General features: G+C 40.7%; 3 protein-coding genes across 3 annotated transcripts; 1 reads left to right on the plus strand and 2 right to left on the minus strand.

Annotated features, from left to right (window-relative positions):
• Window positions 1–554: 554 nt before the first annotated feature.
• On the plus strand, window positions 555–3,616 carry zgc:136439 (hypothetical protein). The gene is made up of 8 exons (XM_019276625.2): window positions 555–905; window positions 1,397–1,486; window positions 1,641–1,720; window positions 1,836–1,951; window positions 2,059–2,156; window positions 3,081–3,149; window positions 3,249–3,307; window positions 3,470–3,616. The coding sequence occupies exons 1-8, from the start codon at window positions 714–716 to the stop codon at window positions 3,588–3,590; spliced, it is 825 nt and encodes a 274-aa protein (XP_019132170.1). The 5' UTR covers window positions 555–713; the 3' UTR covers window positions 3,591–3,616.
• asnsd1 (asparagine synthetase domain containing 1) lies at window positions 3,603–6,392 on the minus strand. The gene is made up of 3 exons (XM_027285263.1): window positions 4,960–6,392; window positions 4,618–4,799; window positions 3,603–4,058 (listed from the first exon to the last, which is right to left on the minus strand). Exons 1-3 carry the CDS (start codon window positions 6,364–6,366, stop codon window positions 3,812–3,814), a joined length of 1,836 nt encoding a protein of 611 aa, XP_027141064.1. The 5' UTR covers window positions 6,367–6,392; the 3' UTR covers window positions 3,603–3,811.
• On the minus strand, window positions 6,289–7,495 carry asdurf (ASNSD1 upstream open reading frame). Its single transcript, XM_027285269.1, has 4 exons — window positions 7,333–7,495; window positions 7,175–7,228; window positions 6,942–7,017; window positions 6,289–6,427 (listed from the first exon to the last, which is right to left on the minus strand). The coding sequence occupies exons 1-4, from the start codon at window positions 7,390–7,392 to the stop codon at window positions 6,387–6,389; spliced, it is 231 nt and encodes a 76-aa protein (XP_027141070.1). The 5' UTR covers window positions 7,393–7,495; the 3' UTR covers window positions 6,289–6,386.
• Between the last annotated feature and the right edge of the window lie 4,972 nt (window positions 7,496–12,467).

The raw sequence follows: 12,467 nt of genomic DNA on the forward strand, positions 1-12,467 counted from the left end.
TGTGGGTCTAATTCAGCTGTAACTCAACTCAAGCCTTAGTCGTGCAGTCTTAACACTTGGTAAGTGTTTGTCATTGTCACCTGTAAGTTTATGTATCAGTCAATCAGACTTTATATGTATAGTACTTTACTTTCATACAAAACATTGTTAAACAAAGTGCTTCACACAGTAACCCCACCTCATTATAAACAGAAGCACAACATAAACTGAGGCCATTTCATCATCTTGCACTGAGGAAACACCAGAGGCAGGTTCAAATAAATAAATAAAACCCATTAAATATTTAGATACAATAGAATAAACGTAAATCTAAATATGAATACAGATATATAAAATAGACAAATACTAACCAAATAAATAAGTGTTTTATAAAGCTGAAGTTTGCATGTCACTTGTAGGTAAATCTGTGGGCCACACTGAATCTGACATAACACTGAATTATATTATCAATATAATTATAATATATATCAATTTTTTGTTTTTCTGTCAAATCGCGGGGAGGAAAACTTTTATTTTGAAAATTGCAACCGGAAGCCCGTTCAATCCAACACTCTGCTCTCGCGTGGCTTGACGCTTTGACCCTTGGCCGTGCTGCAAATCTCGCTATGATGACCTGAGCCCTGGTTGGATTTGAAGTTTTCACCGTCTCTCTCTCTCTCTCTCTGAGTTTATAACGTCACATTTAAGAAACTTACGCCTCCTGTTTTAACTAAATGAAAGCTGTAATTCTCGCCGCCGGGTACGGAACCAGGCTGCAGAGGGATGTGGCGGCCGACAGCAGCGGCAGGTTCGCTCACCTGGCCGGCAGCGCCAAGCCTCTGCTGCCGGTGGGACGCTGCGCGCTGATCTCACACTGGGTGCACGCTCTGACCGCCTCCGCCTGCGTGGACTGCGTCTATGTGGTTGTAAGTAGTTCAGTGCAGTAACTAAATACATCTTTGAGGTACTTGTACTTTATTTGAATACTTTTATTCTGTGTTACTGTGATAGATAGATAGATAGATAGATAGATAGATAGATAGATAGATTTGAAATCATCTCATTGACATTGTTATACTGTGACTGCATCAATAAAATTAATTCAGAAATACTCAGAAGGAGCATAATGAATACTCCTTGTGTGGATATTTTGAGTACATAAATATTTAATCCAATAAATTTTTGGCATTAAGCTGCAACAATCAGTCAATTAATCGATTAGTTGTCAAGTATTAAATGAATCAGCAACTATTTCATCTCCTCGAATGTGATTATTTTCTGGTTTCTTTAGTCGTCTATGACAGTGAACGGAATATCTGACAAAACAAAGACATTTGAGGATGTCACCCTGGTTTTTGTGGGAAACACTGATCAACATTTTTGTTTCTCTGCTTATCCGCTGCTCTCCTCTCCACAGACTAACGCTCTGTATCATGCTGCGTTTGAGGAGTGGGCATCACAATTCACAAATGTGAAGATTCTCAACGATCAGACCAGAAGCAATGAGGTAAATGCAATTTTATTTTTTTATTATTCTGACATGATTTGGCTCTTACAAAGTAGATTTATTTTATTCTGTCCTCTGGCTCAGTAACAGTGTAGATATTGTGTGCAGTTTATGATTAAACCTTTAAATCAAGCTGACTTTATTCTTCCGTCAGGGCCGTCTTGGTGCTGTGGCCTGTCTGCAGCTTGCAGTGAAGCATTTCAACATAGAAGACCATGTCTTGGTAATTGGAGGGTGAGTTTACTGAGTTAACATGATCAACACTACCATGCAGGGATGTTGATACAGCTCCATAATCGAGGCCTGTTTCTGCTAAATTCATACACAAGTGCCTTTCCATCCTCATCAGCGACACCCTCTTCAAAGAGGATTTTAGCCTCAGCAAAGTAAAAGAGAAGTTTTCTGACCTCCAAGCAAAGTGCGAGGACAGCTGCCTGGTGCTCTCCTACCAGTGCAGAGACGATGGTGAGTTTTTCAAGCAGCCGTGCTGAAAAAAATTTGGTGTAAAATGTGACTTTATGAAAGCTCTTAGCGAAATGAGCCTAACGGGCTGGCCTCCTGTGTCTGTACAGAAACTCACAAATATGGGATACTGGAAGTAGACAGTGACCTTCACGTCCTCTGTATGAAGGAGAAGCCTCTTCCTTCTGAGACGAAGTCGAGGAGAGCAGTAAGTTCACCACAAACGCTCAACAAACACTGTCCAATAATAATAAACCTTGTGTAAAAACACCTTAAATTCTACTTTAATTCTTGAGAAGAGTCAGAAAGCATTAGGACCATGATGCATTTTATGTCATCTCCTTCACTTTGTTTGTCAAAGTCACCACTAGAGAGCGTATGTATCCACATCAGATGTAGCACTTTCTTAGTCGCCTACTTTAACAAGTCATCATATTTTATCTTGTGCAAATCCTTTGCAGTCAGTGATTGTCTCATGTTTGAGACTCAGACAGCAGCAGATACACACCGGGTATCTTCCCTAATGATAATGAAAACAGTCTTAATCTAATAGATCGAACGATGACACTTTCACTGTTTTATTCCTGATATTAGCCGATCACAGATCTGTGTCACTGCAAAGCTTATCCAGAAGACTGAACTGTGATTTACAAAACTGTGGCACAGAATAAAAGAGGGGCCGCTCTCAGCAATGTCAGTTTGAACAGTGATGCATTCACTTACTGTTGCACAACAGGCTGAACATACTGAAGATAGTTGAGAACGAGCTCTGAGCCGTGAACCTGAACCGGGCCATGTGAACGGTGATGTGTTCACTTACAGATTTCCACCCCTAGTGAGCACATGGACCTCAGTCAGTATTTCATCCATGTCCTAAAACTCTCCGACATCACTAATCACCTATTACTAATATGTTTAACATTGTGTTCTTGTGTTTAATATCCAATTTTATATATCAATACAAAAATGTCATTTAGTCTGTGAATGAGATCCGAAATCACTGTCCACTGTGTCAAATATATGACACGTTTTATGTGAATGTTATTGGTATGTACAGTGTTTAAGTTCATATTTCATATGTTTTGATCAAACGTTCAGGCAACACTCAGGTAATCATGTCATTATTTTTTAGTGTCCCTGTTTCTATGTGCTCTCAAAGAAAAGCCTCCCTCTGTTGGATACTTTCATTGAAGAAAAGAAGGTAACTGTAATCACCAAAAGCTTTCACGTATAATGTGAATTCAGAGTAAATGATGTGTTTCATAATTTCATTATTATTTACAACTTTGTATTTCCACAGGCGGCTCCTATTGAAGAGAAAGATGCCCCAGGAAACTTTGTGTCTTGGCTAATTTCAAGGTAGTTCCTGCTCAATCCTTAAAGTAAACTCCAAATAACTTTGTAATCCTGCTTTATGACAGTCAGCAGGTCTTTTCTGTTTCACTTGGAATCATTTGAAATGCTCTTCTAATATTTTCTGAATCAGCTGAAACTAATTTTTCAAATCTTTTTTTTTTCCAGGAAGCCGGTTTACGTTCATCAGATTTCTGGGCGTTTCGACGTCGGAAACTTGCCGTCCTATATTGAATGTGACCTTTACTTCAGAGAAAAACTTCAAGATGTCGAGTCTTACATGATGTAAAAGAAACAGAAATGGACAAAACTACCAGATTTATTGTTAACAAACATCCAAGATGAGCACAAAACAAATTCGATGTGAAATCTTGGCCAACTTCAAACACCTGTCTGTGACTGGAAATCATGAATTTAAACTGTAAATGTGCCTTTAAATATTGTGTGTAATTTTATACTGATTTGTTCTATTAAAATGATTTTTATACTCTATCACAATTCATGATTCGTCTACCCAGTGAGGAGTCTTGTGCATTTGTCAGAGGCCTTTTCACATTTGTCCTCCATCTTTGCGATGCGGGAGCCAAACTGCATGGCTCTCTTGGGCAGGACGGCTGACTGGCCGAGGCCCAGCTGCTTCGCCGCCAGTCTCAGGAGGAGTTTCTCCCCAACTCCTCGAGGAAGCGACAGATCTGCCTTCTCCCACACGGGCAGAGAATTCAAGAAGCTCACCACATCCTCGTCCAAGTAAGGAAATCTGCAGTAGCCAGAGAGTTGAATCAGTTTATCAGATACTCCAACCTGAACAATAGACTTTCATCTGCAGAGCTTACAGCTTTGAGATGTTTTGATTTAAAAATATCTCTTTCCATAAACAATTTTGAGATGTTTTGATTTAAAAATATCTCTTTCCATAAACAATGTGAACATTCCACAGAAAACACTGTCAACAAACAGACCTGAGAAAAGGTCTGAAAAGATCAGGCACAACGAGTGAAGATGCCGGTGTGGGGGACAATTAAAAGATGTAGTCATCGTAATTTACAGCTTATGTATTTCAGCCTCAGATGAGAAAAGCTGAATTCAGAAACTTTCACTACTTTCTTTGTTTGTTTTCGAAGAGGGAAAATCCACTCAACACATTCGTTAGATCTGAGAAACACTAAATTTAAATGTCTTTTTTTTTAGCAGAAAGCTCCACAGGGAACCTTTAATGATGGTGTAAACATTCAAAAATACCTTTTGAGTTTTCTAACGGTTGCACTGACAAAAATGGGAACACAAGGTTGGGTAATTGAAACAGATACCACACTTGCCTCGCCTCTTTGCCATGGTCTGCGATCACTCTGTCATCTCTGCCCAAATTCCTAGAAGAGATCCGGCCCAGCTCCATGGCCAGTTCCTGGATCAGCCCCTCGTGTCCAGACATCTTAAACCGGACTCTGTGTCTGGAGTAACCTGCTAGCTGCTCATCTGCTCCAATTCCTGTTAAAATGACCTGCGGCCATCAAGAAACGACACAGGAAAGTGCGTCAATGTGGTTGTTAAGGAAATCTCTCCTAACTGCAATTTATTTTTATTTTATTCACGGTGAGAAGAAACAGCCCAGAGGACAGGTGCAATCCTGAAAAGTGTAAAGTCTGATGTTTGTACTTCACCTTTGCGGACGACGTGAAGGGCGTCTGGTCATCGCCTCTGGTCATGATGAACCCTGTCCCTCTCGCTGCGAACCACACAGCACATCCGATGCTGTCATCAAGCACCGTGTCCAGCGGGTGCACCAAATGACAAATGCGCTCCTCGCGCATTTTCTGCAGCTCCTCCTGCGTTACGTTGATTTCAACAAAATTCCATCTTCTCTCAGGATTCAAGTCATGCAATTCCTTGAGACCGGCTTTTCCAGTAATTCTGTCAGGAACGTCGAAGGGGCTGGATGTTTGGGAGTCAGATGTGTGGGTCTTGGGATCTGTGGGCTTATTTTTGTGTTTTCTGGAGGGTTTTGCAGACTCTTTCTGCTTCTTTGGCTCCTTTAGTTTAAATGCCACATTGAGAAGGTCTATTGGATGATGAGCAGGTATGTGACGGTCAGCTAAGGCAGCCAGGATCATTGAATCAATCCCTCCTGAAAAGAGTATAGCAACACTAGCCTGGTCATTAGTAGGAGGGGAACTGTTTTGTACCCGGAAAGGAAGAAGCTGAACACGCCGCCTTACTGCCTCACTGAGAACATCGATAAGACGGTTCACCTCATCGGTTTCCTCTTGGTTTGCAAGCAGCTCTTTCAGATCCTGAACACATAAATGTGAATTAATTTCTGTCTCATTTAATGACTTTGGGATGGACTGATTAAGAGGGCACACGGGTGAGGTGAGTACGAGGCCTGACTGGTTCATCACAGCAGTGCAGCCGCTGGGAACAGACTCCAATATAGCTTCACTGCAGCTCGTAACAAGATCATTTCCTCCACGTACCCAGGGATAAACCTCCAATGTCACAGAGCCGGCTTCTGCAACTGCCTTCAGGTCAATCCTGTACACACAAGCTGCTGGGACTTCTTGCCAAGCAGGTTTATCAGATCCAGAACTGTGTGCTGCCACAGAGGTCAGGGTCAAGGCGTTCGCATCAGCATCAAATTTCCACAACAAACTCCGCCTACCAAAGAAGTCTCTGCCAAACCAGAGGGAGTCTGCAGCCTTCTGGTAGTAAACAAACCCCCACGGTCCCTGGATAGTGGACAGAACAGAGAGAATCTCTGAAGGGCTGCTGCAGGATGACAGACGATGAGCAACGACCGCAGTGTCATTTTCCTCTGGCAGCACGGAGAGACCTCCGAAAATCTCCCCATTCCACATCAACACATTCCCAGTGGTGTCTTGAACTGGCTGAGGGGTAAGAAGGCCTCTCATGTGAAGAACGTGGGCAGAGAATAAACACTGATAGCAGGGACCTCTGACCGTGACATCCTGGCTCAGGTTGGGCCCTCGTCTCTTCAAATGTTCCTGAACCGTTTTGTCCCACTCGAACTGAGACGGCGACAAACTCAACAGACAAAAGATGCCGCACATTGTTGTGATGCAGGTCAGTCTTACATGTCCAGCAGCTCCTTCTTCATGTTATCCAGTTCCTCTGGAGACAGAAAACATCATCGGTTATGATCAATCACCAAATGCAATTTTATTTATATATAGCGCCAAATCATAATATAATCATGACACTTTCCATACAGAGCAGATCTAGACTCTTGTTCATACACCAAATGGTTGTGGAGAATAAAATAATAAACATATCGTGGCAAGAAAGCAACACATATACTCTGTTTTTATATATGTTAACAGGCCGAGTTACCTCAGTAGTATGATAATGTTGTATCTATTATTCTTTTGGGCCTAAAAACAGTGAAGGTAGTTCTTTCAATTCACCTGAATATTCACAAAAATCTACACAAAATCAAATCTGTAGGCAAAGCAACCGTCCTCCTGCGAGAGTCTGGACACTTTCATGTGTGTCATTGTAGTAATCCCTGAATAGTCTGATTCTTCCTGTGGTCACGACTCTAAATGTGTACCGTTATCACTTAATGAGAGTCTGATAACTGCTTGGTGATGTTTAAATGAAAATGACATTTACTCTCTTAACTTACTTTTGCTTGAACCCAGTGTCTGACTTCTGTCTGCCAGGAAGAATATGTTACTGTTCCTCTGCTGGATGTACACTTTCTGCAGGAATGACACATACAACATGTGCATTAATACATACAAGACACAAAAGTGGAGTGAAAATACAAACTTCTGCAGAAAAGGTTTAACTAAAAGACTTCCCAGCACATAATGACGTTAGAATAAATAACTGTGTATATGTGTTCACTTTACTCACCCTGTTTTTCTTCAGATTGGACAGCTCGTCCACAACAACTTTCTGCTCCTTTATCTGAAACAGGAATGATTTAATATGATTTAATATGATTTAATATGATTTAATATGTTCAACATTTTAAAGCGTGCTGTACACGTGCTGCATGTTCACGCGCTCACCTTTCTGTTCAGCTCCTCTTTAAGTGCACACTGTCCTTCAGAGTTATCTCCTGAAGACATTTTGCAGAGACACAGTTACAGCTTCACGTTCATGTATCTGAAGATATCTGACTTCAGGTTTGAACTCGTGTTCAGCAGCTTTGGAAACATTTCCGGGTGTGCAGGGCTGAACACTTTGAACTTTACCGCCGCCTGTCGGTGGGCGGCTGAACTGTAACCACTTCACAATAAATTCAAAATGAACTGGTTTAAAAAATGTGTGATTGGATTTATGGTTAAAAACAGAAGATGAGGAAAGTAAAAATAGAATATGAAGTCTCTTCAGAAAGCACATGAAAGCACACAGAAAGCACTTTTATATTTTATTATATAATATAGATCATACTATATAGATCTTATAGTATTAGATATCGGATATATCTATATATATATATAATATATATATATATAATATATATCTATATATATATTTATTTTTATTTTTATTTTATACTTTATATTTGGTATTGGGCTGCTCCGGGACCAGGGGAACCAATTTTCGTTTCATCCCATGTTTACATGTGTTGTAATGACAATAAAAACTCCTTGAATCCTTGAATGTTAATGTGTGTAGGAGGTGTATTCGACAGTAGTCTGTAGCGACTCAAGTCCAACAAGTATAGAGTGTGGATAGCTGGAGAGTTGCCAGTTCATCCAGGTGAACCAAGGTGCTCTTGAGCAAGGTACCGAACCCCTAACGGCACCTAGGATGCTGTGTGGCTTCCCATCACTCCACCATCTGTCCATATTTGCATGTCTGTGAGCCCCTTATGTGTGTGTGGTTGTTTCCCTTAAGGGATCTATAAAGTATCTATTCTATTCAGATCCCAATACTACAAGTACTAATACCACACTGTGAAAATAGTTTACGTAGTTAAACCTTACATACATTGTGCAGTGTTTAACTATTATTAAGGGTTTTTTTATTAATATTACTGCTGCATTAATGTGTATGTTGCATTTTACTGCTGTGGATGTTTAATGTTGATCTTATTTTAACTACTTTATATGCTGTTGGGTAGTTTAATCTACAACAGAGATTATCATACGTTTGTAGTGTCACTCTTCTGTGAGAATCGCACATTTTTTATGTTAAGAGAGGGTTTTAAACCGTTTATTTAACTGAAGAAGTATGATAATTTTATCAACACACAGGAAATTACAAACATTCAGAATTTTGTCCTCTCTGTGCTGTTACTTATCAGCCCAGTCAACACTCAGTTTGTTTAGAGAGACAGAAAAGTGGCTCGAGAGAGAAGTGGGCTGCAGTACTCAGCCTTAACACAGGGGGTGCACACAGCTGAGCTACCAGGGCATCCCATGCATTTGTTTTACTTTTATATAAAATTATGAGAGTCCAAGTTGACTCCTTTCATTTATCCTGCTCAGAGTCATGATGGAGGGATGGATGCACACCATGGACTGATCACTAGTGTATCACCGGGCAAACACATACTTTTTATAGACAGACTCACGTATCACATTTAGGCTGTATTCACATCAAATCAGGTGTTGCGGCAATTTGTACAAGATTATGTGGCAGTTTGAGAGTGTACTAACCAGAAATCCCAACCTAAAGGCGATTGACATCTCCTCCCTTGTGGCAGGGTTATGGAAAGGTGGAAAGGTCTTTCGAGGTTCCAGCATCTCCACCAGATCTGCAGGACGTTCCTGCTGTGGCCATGCTGCCATACGTCAAGTCTCCACTCAACAAGTCACATGGATTTAGTCCCCATGTTGCTGTTTCCACCCAAGTGGAAACTTGACTCCGGTGATGAGAGAAATAAGGAAATTAAAGACCTCATGGTCACCGGAGTATCACAAGGATGCGAAGGAACAAATATTTGGAATTAAGTGATGGATTTTTTTAATGCACTGTGACTCAGCATGTTTTTGTTCTTCATTGGCTTTATTGTTCTGTAATTCTGTCTGTCATGTGAGTTATGAAAGGACACTACACAAAATGACAACAAAAGTCAGAGGTACAATGCTCTATCCTTTGAGTTGTTTGTCGACAGACTCAACCCAAGGCGTCATGGGATTTGCCAGTGGACAGTGAGCAACCATGCTAACAACCAACAACAATGGTTTTTAATACATAAAAAGGGATAAATAATTACTGTGTGATTTGATTTGACCCAATGTAAATGCTGAATATACAAAATTAATTTTATTTGTATTGAAAATGTTTTGAGATGAGCCCTGTGATGAACTGGTGACTTGTCCAGGGTGTACCCTGACTATTGCCCAATATGTCAGCTGGGATTGCTCCAGTGCCCGCAAATAAAGATAAGCAGTTACGGAAAATGGATAGCTGACTATATTTCAAACCAATTAGCACTAATGCACAAAGTACAACTGACACTGATAGGAACGTTGTTACAGATAAGTATTTGACCAATTACAATCTCGTCCTGGTGATGGCGCTAGAGGAAAGGTCGTAAAACCATCAAAGCCAGTAGGATTCATCCTCTGATGACTATGAATGCCCAAGATCCAATGAATAGCTCAAATTCATGGCAATCCATCCAATATTTGTTGGGTCTGTACCAAAGCTATGTACCAACTGACCAGCATGGCCAACCCTAGAACCACATGAAAAGCTTGGATAGAAAAGTTATTGAGGGAGGGGAGAGCATTTCTCATTTCCTCACCATGCACATTAATTCATTGACTGGCAGCAGTCAACATCCATCAAAGACAAATGAACCTAGATGACACCAATGTTGATCTTCCTTCAGCAGTCGGTCAAAGACACCTGTGTTGGTTTGCTGCCCACTGACCTGCAATATATTGATCTGAAACAGCTGTCAGATGTTTACCGTTTCATTCCCTGGAAACAAGGACTGTCATTTTGGGAAAGGTGACCAGACAGTGACCTTTGGTGTTTATCATTCTCTGGTGGAGCTGTCAGGCAAATATCAAAGTCTTAGGCACCGGGCAGCAGTAGATGTCCACAGAAACAATACAACCACAACACTGTTATGTTCCAAAAATGGGTGTAGGTAATAATTATAACCATTGTTTCTGGTGTCCTTTGGTCACTGGGATGGTTGGTACTGGTGGCTGGATTTTAGGAGACCTCAACAGCCAAATATCAATGCAGTAGCTGAACCAAGTGAGCTGTACTGTAATATCTTTTTAGCTCTTTTTCAACAAGGTCCAAGAGCTCAACACAAGAAAGAACAGAATCCCTGCATGGAAAAGAGATGAATAATCTGATCCACCCTCACGTACACCATCCTTAAGGTGAGATTTCACATCCTCCCTCCACTTCTATCCCTTCTTTAGCTGTGGCTTGCGAGTGTCAGACAACTTATGGCCACAGGAGGCAAGTCATTCTCATATTTTTGTCCTGGAAGTACAAATATAGCCGACGTAAACACAGCTTGTTGTTCCGCAACTGGGCTGAAAAGGGATCCCATCAGGGGCAGACATACTTGCAGGTCACATGGCCGCAAAATGACACAGCAGCTGTCTGACCACTGATGACAGGTACCTGAGCCCGGCTGACACACCGGCCCACTAATAGTGTGGCTGGTAATCTGTTTGTACCAGCTCAATGTGTGCAGACTTTCAAACGGCTGAGTGCTCTATGTGATCCTTGAATAGATCACAAAGGGAAAAAGGACCTATTGTCATCGCTCGGCTCAAAATATGTGCTTATCTTCCTTGTTAGTGTGAGTTCTGCTCCCTCATGCGATGAGATGGCACAGAGTAGGCCTACATGTTTCTATGGACAGAAACTAGTGCTTTGTGTATTTTTTTAACATCTACATGTCTAAAAATAACAAGAATTTTTAGTAGCTCAGCAGCAGTATGTGTTTGTGTGTCATAGTACTACATGTTGAAATAGAGATAATAATAACAGTGATTATACATACTTCATTATGCAATCCCAAAGTGCTGGTTGGCTGGAAAAGATAGTATTTGACTAACTTAAAGGACCAGCATGTAGGATTTACTGTAGCTGGTGAATGCAACAACTTCACATCACCCTCTACTTCTTGCATGAATGGAAAACTACCTAAGCCACAAATTGGGCGGGTAATTAGAAAAATCTAGGGCCAGTTTTTAGTTTGTCCATTCTGGGCTGTACTGTAGAAATATTCTTGGCTAATTCTTATTTTCAGGTTTTTATACACTAATAAAAACATAATAACTCATATTGTATTCTGACGTGTTCTGCAAAGAGAGCCCCCTAAATCATGGATCTTTAAAGCATACATCAACATATATGCATTATGAGGGCAAAACTTCTACATTTGAATTTGAATGCATGAGAAGCAGCACAAGATTTCCACACAGCACCCGATAAAACGTTGTAATTACTGCTTGAAATCACTGGGGATTGCTTCCTGAATCAAGCTCATATTTCACAGCATGTTACAACAAAGCTGGATACACTAATAAATGTTTAGTGGATCAACACGACTGCAATGAAAATCTCTCACAAAGAACCAAGAGGCTCACGTCAGTTTGGTGCATCTGGCCAAAAGTTTGTTTTTGAGTGTTTTTGTGTTTTGTGTGTGATGACGAGCGAGGCAACAGATAGAGGACATTTTTGTTGTCTTGAGCTTTACAGCACCTTATGAATGAAAAACTGGAATAGTTAGAGAGAGATAGTGCAGAGTTGACTATTTTTGGTCCTATAAACTGTAGTCATCAGATCAAAACACTTTATCTGAGTGACATGAAGAGATAACACATGTAAAGGTTAAAGCAAAGACGCTGAGGGTCCCACTCAGCCGATAACAGTCTTTTATAGTCCACTGTGCGTTCAGGTACAGTTAAAAGAAACGTATCAACCAAGTGCTCACTGAGCTAGTGTTTACTACTTTTTATGGATGTGGGCCCTCACCCATGCAGCCTGTAATTATAGTTGTAATTCTCTTCTGTTGACATAGATGGACAAATGCAAGTCATCCAAATGTGTGATTTGTACACATTTTCTTCTTTGTTCACCACCAAGCTATTGCAACAGGCTTCACCAGGATAATGCAATAAAGGCAGTCTCTGAGTTGCCAAAATGTCCCAAATGTTCAGATTTGATTTGTGTTGAGCTTCATCAAATGCAAGTTTGGTTAATCTTTAAC

The sequence above is a fragment of the Larimichthys crocea genome, chromosome I, assembly GCF_000972845.2.
Source record: "Larimichthys crocea isolate SSNF chromosome I, L_crocea_2.0, whole genome shotgun sequence".
In the NCBI taxonomy this organism is placed as follows: Eukaryota; Metazoa; Chordata; class Actinopteri; family Sciaenidae; genus Larimichthys; species Larimichthys crocea.